The sequence below is a fragment of the Pelodiscus sinensis genome, chromosome 6 (assembly GCF_052426305.1).
Source record: "Pelodiscus sinensis isolate ZL-2025 chromosome 6, ASM5242630v1, whole genome shotgun sequence".
NCBI lineage: Eukaryota > Metazoa > Chordata > Testudines > Trionychidae > Pelodiscus > Pelodiscus sinensis.
In genome coordinates this window covers 37179757-37200427 of record NC_143057.1, presented here as the reverse complement: position 1 = coordinate 37200427, position 20671 = coordinate 37179757, and the positions used below count along the sequence as shown (strand labels likewise).

Below are 20671 nucleotides of genomic sequence, written 5' to 3'. Positions count from 1 at the left end.
GAGATATATCTTTTAGGAAGAAATCTTATAGAAATATGTCAGATTTGGGGGAGTACCAGTGCTTTGGATAATATCATGAAAGGAAAAAAAAGTAAATATTTAAAATCACATATTATAATGTGAACTATAGTGCAAAATATAATCACACAGAAGTAAACAAGTGACAGTCTATCCCAGAGACATATGTAAATAAATATGCCTCTCTTGTTTATATTGGGTATTTTTAAAAAGAGATTGGCAAGTGCTAGTTGGATGTGTGGGTCTATTTTATATACCTATGCACTTACATATACATACTGAAAAATATTTTATTTCCATACATGAGTATACAGAAAAATAATCTTTTCAACACCTCATTTCTTGAGTGCTGATTCTTGAAATACCCATCCAGGTTTTATAAAATGTTTTAGAAACGAAAGTTTAATAACTTTGCTTTCACAGTATATATAGATAAAATCCGTGTTTCTTAGAATTACCAAGAACATACATTTCTGCTTGATCCCAGTCATGCAGAGAAAAAATATGTTACATCTCCTATAACCTAACTAAATTGATTTAATGTAATGACAGAGGTATCCAAGAAGAAAATACACAAAATAATAAAAAATTATCTAAATGAATAACTTTCATCATCATATTCCAGTTCATCGTCCTCATCCTGCAGAAGGCCATATTTAAATTTACGATAGACTGTGCCATCCTGGCTCATATATACAATATCATCATCATCGTCGTCATCTTCATCTTCTTTATCCCAGTCTTTATACTCAATCACTTGATCATCTTGGTAGCTGGTGCTCCCATGGTGGTTGCTCTTGTAAGAAGGGAAGGATTTTGAGTGATCTGTCAGCTTCTCGTACCCACCTTTGTTTACTGGCTGAGTTTTGGCTCGTGATCTTCTCCAGATGACTGCAATGGCTCCAATGCAGAGGATCAGCAAAATGGAGGTAGCAACAAACAAAGCAGTTTTCCCTTTGCTTTCAGTTGATAGATTCAGACCGGGATGTAATACACACTCATCTGCAAGTTAAAAGTAATAAAAAATGTGAACAACATGACATACTTAATGTCATGAAGTTTAGGTAAAAGTATATGTATTTTCTCTAATAGAACACACTAGCAATTTAAATGTGTTGGGACGAATTTATCTCTGATATCAAACATTGTATCTACTTTGAGTAGCTACAATGCAGTTACACCACGGGGGCATTTGACGTGCATTTAAAATGATGCCTCAATTTGCCATCTATTTACCCAGGCAATTCCCATTCAATCAGATCATTACATACTCTGAGAAGACTTGGAAGCTGTCTACTGGGGTCTGATAGCATCACTGAGGGTATGTCTACACTACCACCCTAGTTCGAACTAGGGTGGTAATGTAGGCATACCGCACTTGCAAATGAAGCCCAGGATTTGAACGAGGTGTACAGATAGTTCGGAATGGCTTGCTAGTTCGAACTATCTAGCCCGTGCCGCGTGTAGCCGCGCGGCACGGGGTTCGAACAAGCCGGCATTTAAAAATGGCGCCGGCCGGCTTATGCAAATGAAGCCTGGGAAATTCAAATCCCGGGCTTCATTTGCAAGTGCGGTATGCCTACATTACCACCCTAGTTCGAACTAGGGTGGTAGTGTAGACATACCCTGAGAGAGACTATCTCTAGACACTCTGGTGGTGGTGCATTTGAATGCACAAAGTTCTGCACTGATAATTTTGTTGCTCAGAAGAAAGTCAGTTAAAAAACCAAAAACTACCCAACAGACCACAAGGTAGTTAAATATCAACATTGTTCTTCATCTCAGTCCTACCTTCTGTTTTACTGCAATCGCAACACTCCTGGATTTTTGTGAGATTAAAGCCATCACAGCACTGCACGCAGCGGCCCTCGTCTAGGTAGAGTTTCATGTTAGCTGGACACACAGTGCAATTGAGGGGTCCAGGCCCTTTGCACTCTATGCAGGTCTCATGGCATTTTTCACATTCTGATTCGTCCCCCTTGAGATACAGAACACAATCAAATCACATTGGCTTGCCTTTGCTAGTTCAGCATGGAGCGTATGCTGCTGTAATCTGAAAGAATAGATTCTGGTCCCATGGACATCAAGGGCAAAATTTGTTGGGAGCAGGATTTAGTCATAGTGTTTAGGTGATGGCCACCATCTTGGCTGATAAACCAGGGATTCAATGGGGTACCTCCAGAGCAAAAAGCATGAGCTACTACATCTTGAGCTAACAAGACAAGGCCCTGTAACTGGAACTGTAACAACCCTTATCCTCTGTGAGCTGACAGAGAACAGAAGCTGGAACATACACATGCTAATGACTGCCATTTATTTTCTTGGTGACCTATACACATCTCTGTAATGTCTTCTGTCATCAGCATTAACAAAAAGTACATTGACAGCAAAGCTCCAGCCTACAGTAATGTAAAACACTGAAGTAGTTTTTAAATATAAGCCTCCATTCTTGAAGCCTAATGCACCACAATTCTCTTAATAGTTAATTTACATGTAACAATCAGCAAATAACTATATGGCCTAGCTCAGTTAATTGACATGGCAAATGAATCTGAGCTGGGTCCCTATGGCTGGTATGAAACGTACTAGAGAAAACAAATAGTGTAGAAGTAACATAGTTGGTTATCCCTGTTCCATACCATCTGCTGTCTTGTGGGAGACAGATCCTGTGAAGTGCTGAATGCCGTTGGGAAGTCAAGGCATTAACCAATATCTCATAGGAAGCACGCAGAATCAGTCACAGAGTAGCTCTAAAACGTACTTACAATGTAAGCTTTTTGGGGCAGGAATTTTTGTTTTGTATTTGTACAGTGCATAGCACAATGGAACCCAGGTCTGTGACTGGGGCCTAGGCTTTATAACAATACAAATAATAATAATAATGGCACAACCTTGAAACAAACTGCTCAATAATGCTGCTAGGATAATTGAGGTAGCTAGAACAACTGGGAAAAGATACAAAAGAAAGGGTGAATTAAATCCATCTCTTATGGAATCCTTTGGAAGGAGAAGTAAGGAAATGCCTGTTTTAATGCCTACCATTCATTCATACACATCTGAAGTATCCCCCATTATGTGGGCCATCTCTCAATTGACACCCTCTGTCATGCACATAAGAAAGGGCATTGTCTCAACAACTTGATTACCTGCATACTGCTTCAAAGGCATTTTAACACCAGACTTGAAAGAGAAACCTCTGAACTGTCATTCATGCTTAAATTTGACACTTTACGTCAGGGTCTTAACAAAGACACTAATTATCTTACCCATTACAAAGATAGCTTCCCCAATTATCACCTCTAATATCATTAGCTCACAGACATTTACCTTCCCCCCCCCCATCTCTCCTCTGTTCTGAAATTTGATTTGTCCTTTTTATATGTATTCACTTTTTTTTTATTGTATCCCTTTGGTATATATGGTCATGCCTATTTTCTTCCACAATTTGATCTGAGGAAGTGGGTCTGGCCCACAAAAGCTCATCACCTAATAAACCATCTTGTTAGTCTTTAAAGTGCTACATAGTCCTGTTTTTTGTTTCTGTTTTACAAGGATGGAATTCCATTCATTTCAGAGAAGCATTTGGAACCATGTCTTCTCTACCGAGGGGGGAATAAAAGTAAGTTTTGAATTGAGCAAAAACACTGTGGCTGTGTCTACATTGGCCACTATTCCGTAATAGGGATGCAAATGTAGCACTTTGGAATAGGCAAATCCGCGGGGGATTTAAATATCCCCCGCGGCATTTGCATTAACATGGCTGCCGCTTTTTTCCGGCTTGTAGATAAGCCGGAGAAAAGCGCCAGTCTGGACGCGATCCTCCGGAAAATAAGCCCTTTTCCGGAGGATCTCTTATTCCTTTCAAGTAGGAATAAGAGATCCTCCGGAAAAGAGCTTATTTTCCGGAGGATCGCGTCCAGACTGGCGCTTTTCTCCGGCTTATCTACAAGCCGGAAAAAAGCGGCAGCCATGTTAATGCAAATGCCGCGGGGGATATTTAAATCCTCCGCAGATTTGCCTATTCCAAAGTGCTACATTTGCATCCCTATTACGGAATAGGGGCCAATGTAGACACAGCCACAGTGTTCTGCTTTTCTCCTTTGGATTTTTCATCCATTTTAATGTAAATATTTGCTAGAGTTTAGTGTAGAAGGCGCCAAAGAAAATGTTTGTATATAGATAGTACCTTTGAGACTTTGTATTCTCCAGCAAAACATTCAGAGTAGCAGATTCCACCTGCTAGATGATAACTCCACACACAGGCCGTACAACTGAGAGCTCCTTTCCCTTTAAAATAAAATAAAATAAAATAAAATAAAATAACAGTTTTATACTGGAATATGAAAAGTTATCATCTTCCTTTAGAAACTATGCCAATCAGTTCTCAACAATACCACTTGTTGTTAAGCATCAGTACTGAACAGGCCTAACATTAAGAAGTCTGTGTTGAAAAGTGCTTGAGCCATACATTAAGGGGGGGAAATGTGCTGTTCAAACTCTGGGTGCTCACAAACATTTTTCAGTGTATATTTTTAAGTTCATGAAATGCTAAAAGATTACTGAGAGAGACAAGGGAAGTGGGGGGCTCTGGTTTACTGAAGAACTCTGTAACTCGAAAACTTGCTTTTTTCACCAACTGCAGTTAGTCTAATAAAACAATATTTCTTATATTCTTTCTCATATACTGGGAATGACATGGCTATAACAACACTACAATCAAATATTACCAGATATGGCAAAGAGTAGAGCCATTTTCTTATTAGTGATTCAGATGATTTGCTATAATGTTTGCTTTCTTACATAAAACCCAACACAACACTTCGTGTGTTTTTGGTTTGTTACACAAACAATTTCATAGACAAATACAAATGTCACAGGCACAACTTGTGTGGCATATTGAAGTGGATGGTTTGCCATGATTAATGTGAAAATGGGGATGTCCAATCAGATTTCAAACAATTCTCCTCGCCCCTATATCCAGCCATGTGAGAAAAGAAGAAAATAATAATGGTAGAAGTGGACAAAGGAGTGAAATTAGTAGAAATGTGTAGCCTAACATGGCCACACAACCCTCTATTCCTGACCTGCTGCATCAGGGTGATCTGGGTCACAGTACTGACTTCCCTGTGCAGGAAAGGGGCTGTGCAGTTGCTTCTTCCCCGTAAGTGTGTGAGGAAGAAAGAAGGAAGAGACATATTTAGAGCCATGGCTCTTCTGCCTCAAAATGCCAGTCAATAGAGCTTCACAGTCTCCTGGTCTGGAATAAATCATTTCCTCCTGTAGCAAGTGGGGGAGCAGGAAAAGAATCATGACTCTCTAGCCATAGTTCTTCCCCAGCACAGCTACATGACAACAGTTGCACACAGGTCATTCACTTTTTGTTTAGGATTATTATTAACTAGCAGACTCACTCATATTCCATCTCTCTTTTCTACCATAGTTACAAAGACAATGTGCCCAGTAGCATGAATGGCAAATCAAATTAAAAAACAACGGCAGAAGGCAGATTGCAAATTACAACATTTCAGATTCCAAATCGAAGCGAAAATTTTTACTGTTGATTATAATAATTTGCCATAATAATGTAATGGATTCGAAGGTGATATTTCATTCTAGGAGTTATTTTCAAATATTATGATGATGAGATTAACCATCTGCATTCTTCAATGCAAACTTTTATGTAGTACATTCAGAGCTACAGAATAGCACCTGGGGGCCAGTATTTGATTCCATTCAGGGAAACTAGGAAATTGTCTGAATCCAAGGTGACTAGTGCAGCTCAGCTCAAAATTGGATACAAGATACATTTTTTTGAAAAACCAACCAACCAACAAACAAATAAGCAAGCAAGCAAGCAAGCTAGCACCGGATTGGATAAAGATGGCAATAGTACAAAATGGATGGTGTCTCAAGGTGAATTTCAAAAATATTTGACTGTGTTTCAAAACAAGACATACACACATTTCTGACCCTACCTTTGAGAATCATTCATCTCTGAAAACTTGAGACCAGCTTCTGAAACCCCGACTTACACATAGTAGTGTATTTAATGGGACTGTCACTCATAATAAAAGGAAGGAATTACTCAGTAGCTACGTCTACACTGGCTGCTTCTTGAGCAAGAACTGTTTTATGGAAGACTTCTTGTGCAAAAAGTCTTCCACAAGAGCACGTCTACGCTGGCATGCGCTTTTGCACAAGAGATATGCTTTTGCACAAGAGCATCCATGGCAGCGTGGATGCTCTCTTGTGCAAGAAAGCTCTGATGGCCATAGTAACCATAAGGGCTTCTTGCACAAGAAATTCATGTTGCCTGTCTTCACTGACCTCTTGTGGAAGAGCTCTTGCGCAAGAGGCTTATTCCTCGTGGGGAGAGGAATAACTCTTCTGGAACAAGCCCTGTTTTACAAGGCTATACTGTAAATTTACTCGGGCAAGAACGTGCGTGCAGTGTAGACAGCAGGCAAGTTTTTGTGTAAGAACGGCTGTTCTTGCACAAGACGCTGCCAGTGTAGACATAGCCACAGTATGTATAAGGGAATCAGAATCTATCCTTTTAATTTTTAGTGCCCTTCCTGGGTTTGAGTATTATCTCTCTTTGGCCTGGTCTACACTAGCGGATAAGTTCGAATTAAGATACACAACTTCAGCTACGTTAATTGCATAGCTGAAGTCTAAGTATCTTAACTCGAATTTTGGCGCCGTCCATACTGTGGGAAGATGTAGGGAGAACATTCTCCCTTCAACTTCCCTTACTCCTTGTAGAAGCAGGAGTACCGGCATCGATGGAAGTGCCCTCTCAGTTTGAATTAGTGTGTCTTCCCTAGACCCACTAATTCGAACTCTGTAAGATCGACTGCAACTGCTTTGATCTTATCTGTAGTGTAGACATGGCCTTTGTGAATAGCCCCATTGATTTAAATAGAACTACTGTGGAGTAAGTGCTGATTTCAGCGAAGAGGTTGTTTTACAGTGCAATTATTAGTAGCTAACAGACTTCTAAATCTTTCTAGTGGTACTTTTGGTGAAACAAGTACAGAATGATTAGAAAACTGTTCAGAATTCATAAATGAATGTAAGTTACTTACCGCACAATGTTACTGAAATCTTGAGTAGAAAGAGTCGGACAGAGATGTAGATAATATTTTAAAGCTTTTGTGGCAGAGAAGCACACACTATAGGATCTTACCTGTGCAGGAGCTGCAAGTAGGGTGGCATCTTTCACAGGAGTTTGTATCATGATCCTCATAATAATATTCAGGGCAAGAGGGGAGACATTCATTCTTGGATGTCAGCAGGAAGAAATGTTCATCACAGGACAGACAGTCTGTGTGCTGAGGTCCCAAACACTCCTTGCAGCTCTTGTGGCATCTCTCACACAATCCGGTAGAATTGTTTGCATAGTATCTGAAAGAAATTTTTGAAGAGGTGAAAGTTTGAAAATGTTTACATGGTTGGAAAAGATCCATTCCTATCATCTATTGCAAAGCTTCCATTTCTTGATTACTCGTTTCTTTGCAAAATGTCAGTAGTAGCGGATGGAGTGTATTACCTTAAATGCACACATGCTATTTGGCCCTCTGAGTTTTGCAAAGAGCAGCACTTTCTAAAATAGTGGGGCAAATTCAGTCCTAAAGTAATTGGATGCGCCTGTGGATCAGGACTCAGGTGATCTTGCTCCAGTCTACCTCTTTACCAGGGAGATCCTAAATTTTCCCTAGAGGGCAACTTTAATGAGGAGAAAGCACATGAGAAACTTTCACTTAAAAGAAAAAGCAGAATTGAAGGCTACATGTTATAGTTTAACAAAGCTCTGCAGCCAAAGTAGCTTTTAACTACATCTTGGAGCCTTACCCAACTGTGCAGACCTGTACGCATCCTGTTGATTGTTTGTACCAGCCTGATCTGCAGGAAAGGCACTGTGTGCTGTGCTTTCCATTGCAAGTCTCACAGGTGCTGTGGCATGTGAAACATCGTCCCTCATCACTGTCAACATAATATCCATCAGGACACATTTTTAGACAGGTTGTATCTGCAGAGGGAATAATGCAGAACCAAGGATTACATACAATATTCTCTTCTCCCCATTGAAGCTAGATAATATATCCCACCACAGAGTCTCTAGCAGAGCCTAGCAGAGCCAGAAAGGAGCCCTGGTACATAAATTATTTTGTGTCTTATTCCTTCATTTGTTTCTATTTTCTTTTCTAATATAGACTGTAAGATCTTCAGGGCAGGGATTGTGTCCTTGTTAATTGCTGAAAGATATCAAGAGATTATCATGCACAATAATTAATAGCAAACAGAATCAGTGATTTATAACAGAACATAGAAAGGAAGCAATAATCCTCAGGAAATGTTATCCCTCCTTGTGCAGTGTCATTTATCTCTTGGGTTCCCTGCTTCTGATTCTAAATACTTAGCTCAGTTTTGATGCATATTTGGTCAAGTCTACAGGCTTAATTAGGATGTTGAGCCTTAATAGCTTGATGGCTTTAATCCCAGTGAATAATTGAGTAGCTTGGCTGTTGCTTTGTATGACAGGAGAATGTACTTGCAGGTCTGCCAAATGTACCATGAATATCACAATGTTGCACTGAGATTTCAGAGGGCAATGAACAGAACACAGATCTGGAATGTAAGGCCAGGACTGAATCATTTAACCATATGGGCTTCAATCTACCAAGTGCTAATTAGAGTGAAGGAGAGCAGTGACTACTCACAAAGGCTATGTCTACACTGCAGCTTCTTAACAGTAAGCCCATTATTTCGAAATATAATGGGCTCGCTATTCCAACATCCCTGTAAGCCTCATTCCGCAAGGAGTAAGGACGTTTCAGAATAGCGAGTTATTTCAAAATTTGGCACTGTGTAGACAGCGCCAAATTACAAAATAAGCTATTTTGAAATTGACTTGAAATAAGATATGCAATTTGCATAGCTCAAGCTATAGGTGCAGTGTAGATGCACCCAAAGTGAAATAAACTTTCTAGCATGTTTCATTACTCAAGTTCCATTTAGTCAAAGGAATATTTCTCCTCACTAATATAATTTCTTTGATATTTTGTATGCCACTTTCTGGACTATAGGTTGTCTGCCTAGCTATCTCAATCTAATGTACAGACAGCAATGAGCAAAATGATATTGCTGGTTAGTAGTGAAATGGGGCCTGAACCAAACCCTCACATCCCTTACAGACTTGAGGTTCAATATCTGGATCAACATCTCAACTTTTCAAAGCTCAAAGAATCGTGATTCATTGTTCCAATTTAGTTCAGAGCTGGGAACTCTGATTGAAGTCTGGAGCTATGATTGGGATTAAAAGCTTTAGTTAATACCCAACTCTATTACCACATTCTCTCACTATGGTGATTGCAAGAAGGAAGAAATGTGTGATTAAAATGGTATTTTTCTGCAAAATTGTTTATTTTTGCCCTAAGACAGATTCACAAAATCAATCAATCAATCAATCAGTTTCAGGATTTGGTCCTACAATAATGTTTCTCTATTTTTGATATGGAACTTGCTTCTCTGAAGGAAATTTGGTCCTTGATGAATTTTTTAAATGCTCATTTTTGTTTGTTTGTTTGTTTGTTTTTATACACACATATTCACTAAATACTAAATCCTGATGGCTCTTATATTTTAAACCCAATCTTTAGTCAGGCAAACTTCTGTTCTTCACTTCATACATCAGTTTGCATGAAATGAAGTCCAAAGAAGCCTGACTCATTGAAGGGGGGACATTTTTGTAGTGAACCTCCTTAACTGTATGTGCAGACTAGAAGATTCACCTGACATTGCTTGGGTCCTGAACTCAAATACATTTTTGTTTTTCTTCATTTAAATCATTGCTTTGGGTGGGGCTGGACATGAAGGGTTCAGTATGCAGGATTCCCTGGGGAGAGAGGACAAGCCCAGTCCTTTCTCATCTCAGCAGCTGGGAGCCAATGAGACGCTCCTGTTCATGGCACTGTAGCTGCAATGGGCACAGCTGAGGGAGGGGTGCCCACAAACAGACAAACTCTGCAATATCTAGATAGCTGTCCCTTTTCCCACCTCTGCCCCCTCGCTGCCTCTCTGTGGTTATTCTACTCTACAGTATGGGTACGTCTACACTAGCCCCCTAGATCGATCTAGGGAGGCTAATGAGGGCAACCAGAATTGCAAATCAAGCCTGGGATTTAAATATCCCACGCTTGATTTGCATGTTCCAGGCTGGTCGCCATTTTAGAAATTGACTAGCCCGAAGTAACTGCCCACGTCTACACGCAGCAGTGAAAGGGGATTCCGGAATAAAGCCCTACATCAAATTAGGTGGTATTCCTCGTGGAATGAAGTTTACCACCTAATTCGATTTAGGGGCTTTATTCTGGAATCCCGTTTCACTGCCGCGTGTAGACGCAGGCAGTTACTTTGGGCTAGTCAATTTCTAAAATGGCGACTGGCCGGGAACATGCAAATCAAGCGTGGGATATTTAAATCCCAGGCTTGATTTGCAATTCCGGTTGCCCTCATTAGCCTCCCTAGATTGATCTAGGGGGCTAGTATAGGCGTACCCTATAACTCCAACCAGTTCCCTCCCTTTTCATTTTATGAGAAACAATCAAATTCCAGGCATATCCCATTGTCCTGGCACAATCAAGCCCTTACCTTACTTTAAGTTATGATAGGAGGAAGCTGCATGCCAAATTTGGTGGTTCTAGCTCTTACTGTTTAGGAGGAGTTCTTGAACAAACAGACTCACAGACAGACACACATTTTCAAAATATATAGTAAGATTTGTGGCTGTTTTTGTATTTTACAGTTCATCATATCAAGGCATTTGAACGAACCCACATTTGCATATATACATGAGTTTTATGTGTGCAAAATAGCCCCATTTGCAAAATGTGCCGGCAGGGTTAAAAGTCCCTCTGAAAAGGACCAGATGGTTCTTAATGTGATTTTAAAGCCACCCCCTTGTAATCAAGGTTGTAGAAAAAGACAGTTGAAATCCAGCAGTGAGTAAGTGACAGAAAAGATTTAGTTCTTAAGTATCATGATAGTTAAGATCTGCTTTGGGCCTCAAAGTTTGTCAGGCTCAAACTTAAACATATGTCCAAACTTCAGGGCTGGTCTCACATAGTCAAGAGATTTCTTGACTAGCTCCAGATAATCAGTTGGCCTGTTGCCTGAAAACTATCTGTCATACTGGAATTGCAATGTTCAATTGCTTTTGAGCCTATTGAATATGGATCACATGGCATTTCGTGAACAGGACTAGTAGAAAGTGCAATTTGAAGCCCCATGGTTAAGGGGGACCTACATACATCACACTCATCTTCAAAAGGAGAAGACACAATAAAACTTGGATGCAGGAACAAGATACTCACTGAGAAGATGCCAGTTTTGGGAACAGCTAAGACACTGATGTTCAGAAGGCCCTGAACAGCGAGAACACTTCTTGTGACAAGGCTTACAAGTTTGAGTCTGCTCATCATGGTACTCGGTGAGGGAACAATACTTGGATGTCTCACAGTGGCCACGTCCGTTCATCACCATGCCCTCTCTACAGGTAAGGCAGGCCGTGGAAGAGGAGCAGGTTTGGCATGCCCTGTCACAGTCTGAAATGTACAAACAGCAAGCATTTCACCACTTTTTATTTTCCATTTCAGATTATTTTAAAGTAGTTTTAATTTGTCAAGTAGAGAACGTAGACCCGGGGTATATTTTCATGTCAGGGAACTGAAGAAAGGTCTCTGTGTATAAGTATTATTTCCTAGCCCATTCTGTCTATAACTTAACAATTTGCTTTCTTGTTGACTGCACTACATAGTGAGCAGTAGTTTTCTCTGATCCATTCCCAGTGATGCACTTTTTCCCCCCTGGATATTGGTATATAATTTAGAAACTAGTCATGTATATGAGTGGTTCCTTGCATTTGTCAATAAACTTCATTTTCAGCCATGTTGCCCCACTCTGGGATTTCTCACACTCTTTTCTAGTTTGACCACACTAAGTAATACTGTGTCACTGACACATTTTGCTGCTTTGTTGTTCTTTTTTTCCACAGGATCAGTGTTAAATATATTAACCAGCACTCTCTCAAATCATTTCTACTTAAGACTGTTTCCATATTCCTTTGAAAAAAAAAATACCTTGACAATCTTCAGTCTCTGTTTCATAGTATGTCCCTTCTGGGCATTCTCTAGAGCACTCGCCATTGTGCAAAACAAAGAAGCTGTTGGCACACTCATTACAGTCGTCCGAGTCAGGCCCATCACATTCTTTGCAGTCCTCATGGCAAGGAGAGCAACTGTTGTAGTCAGCATAAAAGCCGGAAGGGCAGTCCAGTAGACACTTCCCATTGTGCAAGAAAAACTGGTCTGTGCATACTAAGGAAAAAGAAAAGCAGCTGGCTAAGCAAAAGAACAGCTTATTTGACTGATAAGTACAACAAAACCCAAAAGTAGACCCGGCTGCAGTACTTCTAGGGATAGGCAAACTGGTTCAGGAAAATAAATTTAAAAAATAATTGTCCTAAAGCAGGGGTCTCAAATGCAATTTACCTTGGGGCCAGTGCCAGTCCTCAAATCCTCCTAGTGGGTCAGTGGGCTCTGGCAGGGCTCCCGGAGGGGCAGGAGCTCTGTGGGTCCCACCCCCTTGTGCATTCCCCAACCCTCCTGCCTTCTCTCTCTGAGTTAAACTCCCCAGGAGGTTCCACCACTAGCAATACTGTGGGGCTAGAGCGGCTTCTGGCTGCTAGCTCTGTGCTGATGCTGGCATGTCCCTGTGACTCTGGGAAGGTGTGTGCAGAGCCATCCCTTCCACAGGATGGTTTGGGGTGGCCGTCCCAAATCCTGCGCTTTGGTGAAGCAGAATGACCGGGCTGGCTTAGGTGATGGGGGTGGAGCAGAGCAGAGGCTGCTGCATTGCTCCACTTCCACCACTGAGGTAAGTGCAGAGGGGCCCAACTGCTGCTGCTGTCCCATGCCAGGCTCCCCTATAATCCTTGAGGCTGAAGCCCTTGGGCAAGAGGGCTTGGGGGAAGGAGCTCAATGGAGGAGGGGGGAGAGGAGAGGAGCAGGAAGAGGCAGGGCAGGGGCTGGACTTGGGGGGGAGGGTATGGACACCCCTCACCCTGCAAAGGGCCATAGGGACTCACGTGCTGGCAGCCATGTGTGAAACAGATTGTGGAACTGCCTGGGCTGTAGATAGTCCCCAGGTCATGAGTCTGAAACTCCTGTCCTAGAGCCTCTACTAAAATTCAGGCTGCCCCTAGACTGGGTCTCTGTGTGGAGATGGGCCAATGATGCAAAGCTGCATCTGAATTTAATTCCAAACTTCTCAAAAGTTTGGGAATATTCAAATCAGAACTCTTGTTCAGCTGATCACTGAAATAAGGTCTGCCTGAAGTATTTAGATCCAGATCTGCATTTCCCCAGAAACCGGATGTATTAGGATCTGGAGTTGTGGACTGAACTGATCTGTTCCTTTGAGTTAATTTTAACCTTGCAGTTTAACCTTTTTGTTCATTACTTTTCACTGTTGCACACTTTTACACTGTTGACAGATAGTTGCTCAGTTTTACCTGCCTTTGAAATTCACACAACTATTTAAACTTTTGGATGAGCACCCTAACAGAAGAGAATCCGCAAAACAGTTGTGGTTCACTCAAAATTAATTGCATGTGGGTGTGATTCTGCATTTCCTTGTATCTTGGGTAGCCATTTGTACCTGTATAATGACGATGGAAAATGCCATTAATTTACAATAGTAGCATTTTGCTTCCATCTTGTACAAATATAAATTACTACCTGAGATGCCAGGCAGTGGCAAGCCAGGACCTGAGGTCTATGACATTGCTAATTCAGGAATGAAATTAAGGCAACAGGAATATCTTGAAATAAAAAAAAGAGCAGAAAAAATATTTTATTCCTAGATCTAGTTAATTAAAAATCCTACCACATGATACAGTGCACATTAGCACCATCCTGAGTAGCTTAACAATTATATTATAGTTATTTTTCTCATTTTTTTAACTGCCAGACCATATATTTCCAGAGAGGTCTTATTTAGTCAAGTGAATAAATGCCAGGGCTGATTCCCTGAAGTACCTTTGCATGAAGTTTCATGAATGCATTCCTGACACATCTCAGGGCAGTGTTTACAGATTCCATTGGTGGCAAAGTGTTTTTCAGAACAGGAGACTTTACATTCCCATTGCTCCAGAAGCAAAGGACTTTCACAGGACTGACATTTTATGGCATTTCCTTCACACGTCTTGCAGGATTTGTCACACTTGATGCATGTACCAGTTTCAGCAAAATACCCCCTAAAAAGTCAGGACAAACAGAGAAAAAGGTAGAAGAGTTTGATGGCTTTTTTTTTTTTTTTTGCAAAGACAAAGGTAAAAAGTGAATTTGACTGAATCAGGAGCTTCACAATGGACACATTTCAGAAACAGCTGTTGTGTGCCATGCATCTCATACAAGATTTTTTGCTCTCTGCTCCCCACCCCCACCGCCACCATCCCTTAGCAGCACCAAATTCCCAGCATTCAAAAGGACTGTTTGGTATTAGCAGTTTCCCATGAAGTCTTTCCCAGCAGGGTATCAACACATCCTTCCCGTCCTCCTCCTGCTTTCCAGGCTAGAAGGGCATAGAATAAGGGAGGAAGAAGCTATTTCCTGCAGCAGTAATATCAGTGGCTCAGGAGAAGGAAGAGACATATCATTTTAGTGGTGTTAGGACAAGGAGAGAGAAAAGTAGCAGGAAAGATGGGGAGCAGGGAATGGAGAAACCTCATGCCCAGCACCAGGAAGGAAGAACTGTTCTTGCACTAGTAGAAAGCTTTACAATAAAAGGTCAAAAAGGGGTAGAAGAGGTACAAGGCGAGGAAGACACCTGAAAAAACATGATGACATGCAAAGGAAATGTCACTTAAACTATGAACATTTTGGCAAGTGTATTCTACTGTCAAGAGTGTGTCACACTGATACCTATGTTATATAGGCCACGGGTAAGAGGTGAGGAGCATTTCTTAGAAGCAGCTCTAAGTCTCCTCTACAGTGTGTTTAATTCAGTGATTCCAGCATGGATCTGTGTGATGCAATTTGTGGCTGAACTTGGACATAATCTGATCCTATGAAAAATGTGCCCTAGACTATGCAAGCAGAACAACTTTAAGCAGACTGACATAGAGCAGCTGTGGGCAACCACAGTCATTCCAGGTTTGGAAGGATTAATCAAAATGAAATATTAGCTAGGCTTGGCCCATAGCTCATAGACGAAAGGAGATGGAAAGGCAGGTTTCATTCCGTGTAAGATCTTGAAAAGAAACCGTATGGAGTGAGGCCAATAAGCTGTTTGAGATCATTACTAATTCCAAAGTATGCTGTCATCTTCTAAAACTGAAGAAGGAACAAGCATAAAAATATCTACTTTGCTCTAACACAAACACCCAGACAGCCTTCACAAAGAGGGGTGCTCTCCTGGCATTTCAGGGGATGCTTTAAAAGAGCAAGGGGCAGTACTTTCTGAAGAAAGCCAATTAGGTTAATAAAGAGGAAAGTTGAAAAGGAAAGAGAAGAGAGTCTCTTCTTATCTGAAAACTTATCTTTTCAGGGTCAACAGCTCACCTTGCTTTGCTGATTCACTCTTTTTAAATGCCCCTGGCTGGTTTCACAAGGGAGCAGTGGACCAGTAAGATAGGTGGAACACCTTCTTCCTCATGCTAAAGTACTCTCTTTGGGTATGTCTACACTACAGTGCTATTTCGAATTAACTTAATTCAAAATAGTTAATTCAAATTAAGCTAATTTGAAATAACACATCTATACACAAAAACTATTTCAAAATAGCTTTTTGCTATTTCGAAATAGCACGTCCACACTGAGTGGATCCTGAACCGAAGTTAAGGCTGGCCAGAACCAGTGCCGGCAGGGCATCAGGTTAGGACTTAGTGTGTGGGGCTGCTGCCTGAGGCTAACTGAGCTCTGTGCTTAAAGGGACCCTATCTCCTCCCTGGACAGACAGTTCTCAGGGTTCCCCACTTGCTTGTCTACCTTGATGAGGGACAGCAAAGCAGTCCTGTCTTGGAGTGCCCTGAGAGCCCACACACGGGACACCACAGCACTCGGCCACATGGAGCCAGAGCTGCCCCTGGGCACGCCGGTGCATCTCGTGGGGTCGTTGCCAACAGCCTGGCTGCACTTGCTGCAGGCTGCCATAGGGGGGGTTGATTGGGGGCTGTCAGGATCCAGGAGGCCCTGAGGGAGAGCATCCAACCCAAGGAGCCCTCAGAGCCTCTCCAGTCCTCCCCACCGGGTGTGGGGGGGGGGGTTGTGCCCCATTCCTCCCTCACGTCCTTCCACTTATCCCTCCCTAACCCCCCTTCCTGATATCAAATAAAAGACACGTATGTTCAAAAATAGAAACTGGGTTTATTGAACAAAACTGGGGGGAGGGGGAATGAACCTCTGGGGAGACTGGGAAAAGGAGGTGGGAGAGGGGAAGAGAGAGGGTGGAAGAGGGGAAGGGGAAACCTGGGAGGAGGGAGCTGGAAGGGGAGGGGAAGCTCAGGGCTCAGAGTTGGGGGTCTCGCCGGACCAACTTGACTTTCATGCTAACCTGCTCCTGGGTTCGCTTGTGACCTTTGGTGGCCAGGCTGGCAGCTATTCTGCCATAGATGGCCGCATTCCTCCATCTAGTGCGGAGATCATGGACATTGGGGGCATCCCCCCAACCCTGAATAAGATCCACGATCTCCACCGTGGACCAGGAAGGTGCCCACCTTCTCCAGCCCCTGTCAGGCGGTTTGCCTGTGTAGACGCTATTAAAGTTAATTCGAAATAACTGCTGTTATTTCAAATTAACTTTGTAGTGCAGATATACCCTTTGATTGTAGAAGAAGGCATTTAGAACTGCACAAGAGCCCCATGTGTTTATCTGTTTTATGATACTTTGCAAATGGAGTATTGTTAAAGCTAATGTAAAATATCCCAAGGGACTGGATCTTGAAACTTAACTTGGGCTGACTTTGTTGTAGTAAGGCCAGTGTTTGAAACCCTGTTATATGTGTTTATTTTTTTTAATTGTATCCTTTGGTACATATGGTTGTGACAATTTTCTTCCACTATTTGATCTGAGGAAGTGGGTCTGGCCCACGAAAGCTCATCATCTAATAAACCATCTTGTTAGTCTTTAAAGTGCTACATTGTCCTGTATTTTGTTTCAGCTACACCAGACTAACACAGCTACATTTCTATCACTCTTATGAATGGGTCTGGCAAAAAACTCTGGAAATCAGCAAACGGGAGAATAGCAGCAGAGATCCATGAAAAATGTATGTTAAATGGCATGATCCCATGCAAAAACTGCTGGAAACACACACAAGTGTAATAATGTTGCAGCATTATTTTGAAATCAGTGGGTTATAGTTCATTTGTGAATGGATAGTAGACTGAAAGAACCCACATTGGCTTAATTTCAGTTATATCTCTTACGTTGTTATTTCAGATTCACTCTGACGTATGTGATCCGAATCTGTCCCATTGAGGCTCTGATTCATTTAGCACAGTTAGAATGTGTACAAATGGCTAGAAATGGTGTCCCTAGCCTCTGTTTGTCAGAAGCTGGGAATGGGCAACAGCGATGGGATCACATGATGATTACCTGTTCTGTTCATTCCCTCTGGGGGCACCTAGCATTGGCCACTGTTGGAAGACAGGATATTGGGCTAGATAGACTTTTGGTCTGGTCCAGCATGGCCATTCTTATGTTCTTAAATGGTGGTGGGAAATACAACCAATGAATCAGTGTAAATCACAGAGGAAGAGAGTTGTCTGCGTTTTCCAAAAGAAAGAAACTAAAGTGGCAGTCACTAAGGACTGGATCCTGCACAACATAGAGCATTATGTATACAGGCAGTCCCTGGGTTAGGTACAAGATAGGGACTTTAGGTTTGTTCTTAAGTTGAATTTGTATGTAATTTGGAACTGGTACATATTGTAGGGGAAACTCTAGCCAAACATATCTCCAGAGCTCAGTTTTATTCTCCCACACCTCACGTCCCTCAGTCCTTTATTCTCAAGCTGAGCTGTCTGCTGAGAAAAGCCGCTCCACGTCTCCCTGGTCTGCTGGGGGTGGGTGCTAGCTTCGCGTCTCCCTGGTCTGCTGGGGGGAAGCAGCTAGTGCGAGGTTGCCTCACCCCGTTTGTAAGTAGGGATCCGATGTAAGTCGGATCCATGTAACCCGGGGACTGCCTGTATGTGCACTTGGTAACTAGTGATAAGCAGGATAGAGAATGATGAGCAGGATAGAACCTGATCTGCTTTAAGGTCTGATCAATGATCAGTGGAGTCAATGGGAACCTTTGAGGCTGCATGACTGCCATGTTATTGACGCATAGTAGAAGAAAAAACAAAGAAGTAAGCTCCCCATTTTAATGTTCAAGATTGTGAGTTAAAGGGCCTGAGATGAGTCCATAACTCCTCCGACATTTTGTGCCTGTTCCCTGCCTCTTTGTTATCCTGTATTAGGGAGAGAACAGAGGAGGTTGTTGAGGGCTACTTTCAGTCAACGTGGAGATCTACACTGAAGGTGAAATCCTGGCCCCATTCAAATCAAAATGGGAGTTTTGCCATTGACTTCAGGATTTAATGTTAGTGCTTAACTTTACTTGCATTGATATGTAGCTTCTGCTAACAAGAGCAAAGTAAATTATTGGTACTTCATCCAGCTGTATACATATATATCAAGTTTCAGCATATTGTAATTTCTGATGGCCAAAATGGTACATTAATGGCTCCATAATACGTTGTACATCTAGAAAGTCTTTAATTATGGAGACAAATGGCACTGTTAAAAATTAGTGATTAAACTGGAAAAGTGGTATAACTCAACCAAATGAGGAAAATATACAAAATAACTTACATGGGGCACTCCTGAAAGCATCTGCCTTCATGTAGGTAGAGCGGCCGATGTGGCAGAGACTGGCACTTCAGACAGTGTCTGGGGTTAGAGCAGGTTTCACAGTCATCTGTGCAATTCTCACACCTTCTACTTTTCAGGTCGCCAAAATTCCCTCGAGGGCATGTAAGCATACAGGTCTCAGCGAGTAGAAATTTCCCTAGTAATACATCCACCCAATGAAATAGCACAGTTGAGAAGACTTAACAAATCAACACAGGATTTTGTTTGGGGAGGTGGCCATACTTGCAGTAGCATCTTCTTTTAAAAATGAAACCTTAAATTTGCATTGCCTACAAGTCCAAAAATTAGGACCCACCCCTCCAATTTTTTAAAGCTGCAAAATTCTTTTAAGCCATTTCCCAAAAGGTCAGTCTTACAGCCAACCGTCACTCATAGATTATAAGACCAGAAAGGAGTATGATGATCATCCAGGCTAAGATCTTAAATAACATGATCCTGGAATTATTGGATAAAGTTCTAAGTCCATAACTTCTGGATGAGTGGGTGGAGAGTCAGATCCCTTGCTAAATTTGTCCAATGGCTAAATACCTTCACCGTTAAAAATGGGTGTTTTATTCCTAGCCTGAATGTATGAAGTTTAATCTCTAGTCAATGTATCATGTTATGACTTTATCTGCTACCTTAAACAACCCTCTACTATCCATTAACCAAGATATTCACTGGGAATAAAAATGTACATCTAGCCAACTACAAACTCTTCCCAAAGAAGCTGAATGTCTCTTACCTTCTGGACATGAAGTGCACACATCAGCAGCTCTGTCACAGGTCCTACATGAAGAGTCACATTGTTGGAACTGTTTTTTTGTGCCTGGGTAGGAAGAGGGGAAAAAAGTCTGTTGTTTACACTTGTCTTACTGGGGACTGGATCACCATGGCACTTTTAGGAGGACAAATATAGCACCTTCTTTCCATCTGTAAAATTTTCTATTTGCGTTTTCTATGTAAATTCACTCAGAGCTTTTTTTAAAAAATTGAAGTATTTACAGAGATAAAAGTCTAATGATAAGATCGTTGAAAGTAGATAATTGTCAAATTTAATTCAATCACATATTCTTGGCTAGCGAGTAAAGTGTTAGTGTAGAAAAATAAAACACAAAAGATATGCTCAAAACCAGTTTGGCATTGTTCTAGAGTGTTTATTGCAAGTACAAATGCTTCAGAAGGGTTGCTGAGTTAGTCTGTAACTGGAAAAACTTAAAAGACAATGAATAGTCTACCAGCACCTTAAAGACTAACAAAACATGTGGATGGTATTATGAGCTTTTGTGGGCACAACTCACTTCTTCAGACAGTGTTAGCTCAGTATTGGTAGTTTCAAGTTTCTGGTATGGATAGTCATTGAATTTAGACCACAAATAGGTAAAGCAGATACATTTGGGGCGGGAGTAGAGGGGGAAGGAGTGGTGGGGAGGAATGTATATGTAGGGGGCTTCTGTTGAAGGATTTGTATTATGCTTTCATGCTAGTTGTCTCCATTATTTCCTTAACACATTTTAAGAGTTCTTTGGAAATAAATTATACATATGAAGGGGAAGAAGGATGCTCCTGGAAAGAGATGGATTCACCATATCTCAATCATCTCCTAATTCTCCCCATTAGAAAGAATCCTTCATATTTCTTTTATGGAATCCTTTCATCTGCAAATTTACACCTCACACGCTCAGTGGGAAATCTG

General features: G+C 41.5%; 1 protein-coding gene across 2 annotated transcripts in view; it reads right to left on the bottom strand.

The window, feature by feature from the left end:
- Positions 1-607: 607 nt before the first annotated feature.
- The window catches only part of PCSK5 (proprotein convertase subtilisin/kexin type 5), a 336184-nt gene continuing 316120 nt past the window's right edge, over positions 608-20671 (bottom strand). For both annotated transcript variants that reach the window (XM_075931728.2, XM_025178860.3), the window contains 10 exons: positions 19721-19804; positions 18937-19132; positions 14118-14335; positions 12159-12395; positions 11394-11624; positions 7873-8050; positions 7208-7425; positions 4205-4305; positions 1810-1996; positions 608-1020 (listed from right to left, as the gene is read on the bottom strand). In XM_075931728.2, the coding sequence (XP_075787843.2) occupies positions 608-1020; positions 1810-1996; positions 4205-4305; positions 7208-7425; positions 7873-8050; positions 11394-11624; positions 12159-12395; positions 14118-14335; positions 18937-19132; positions 19721-19804 (2063 nt within the window). The remainder of the gene's footprint in view (positions 1021-1809; positions 1997-4204; positions 4306-7207; positions 7426-7872; positions 8051-11393; positions 11625-12158; positions 12396-14117; positions 14336-18936; positions 19133-19720; positions 19805-20671) is intronic.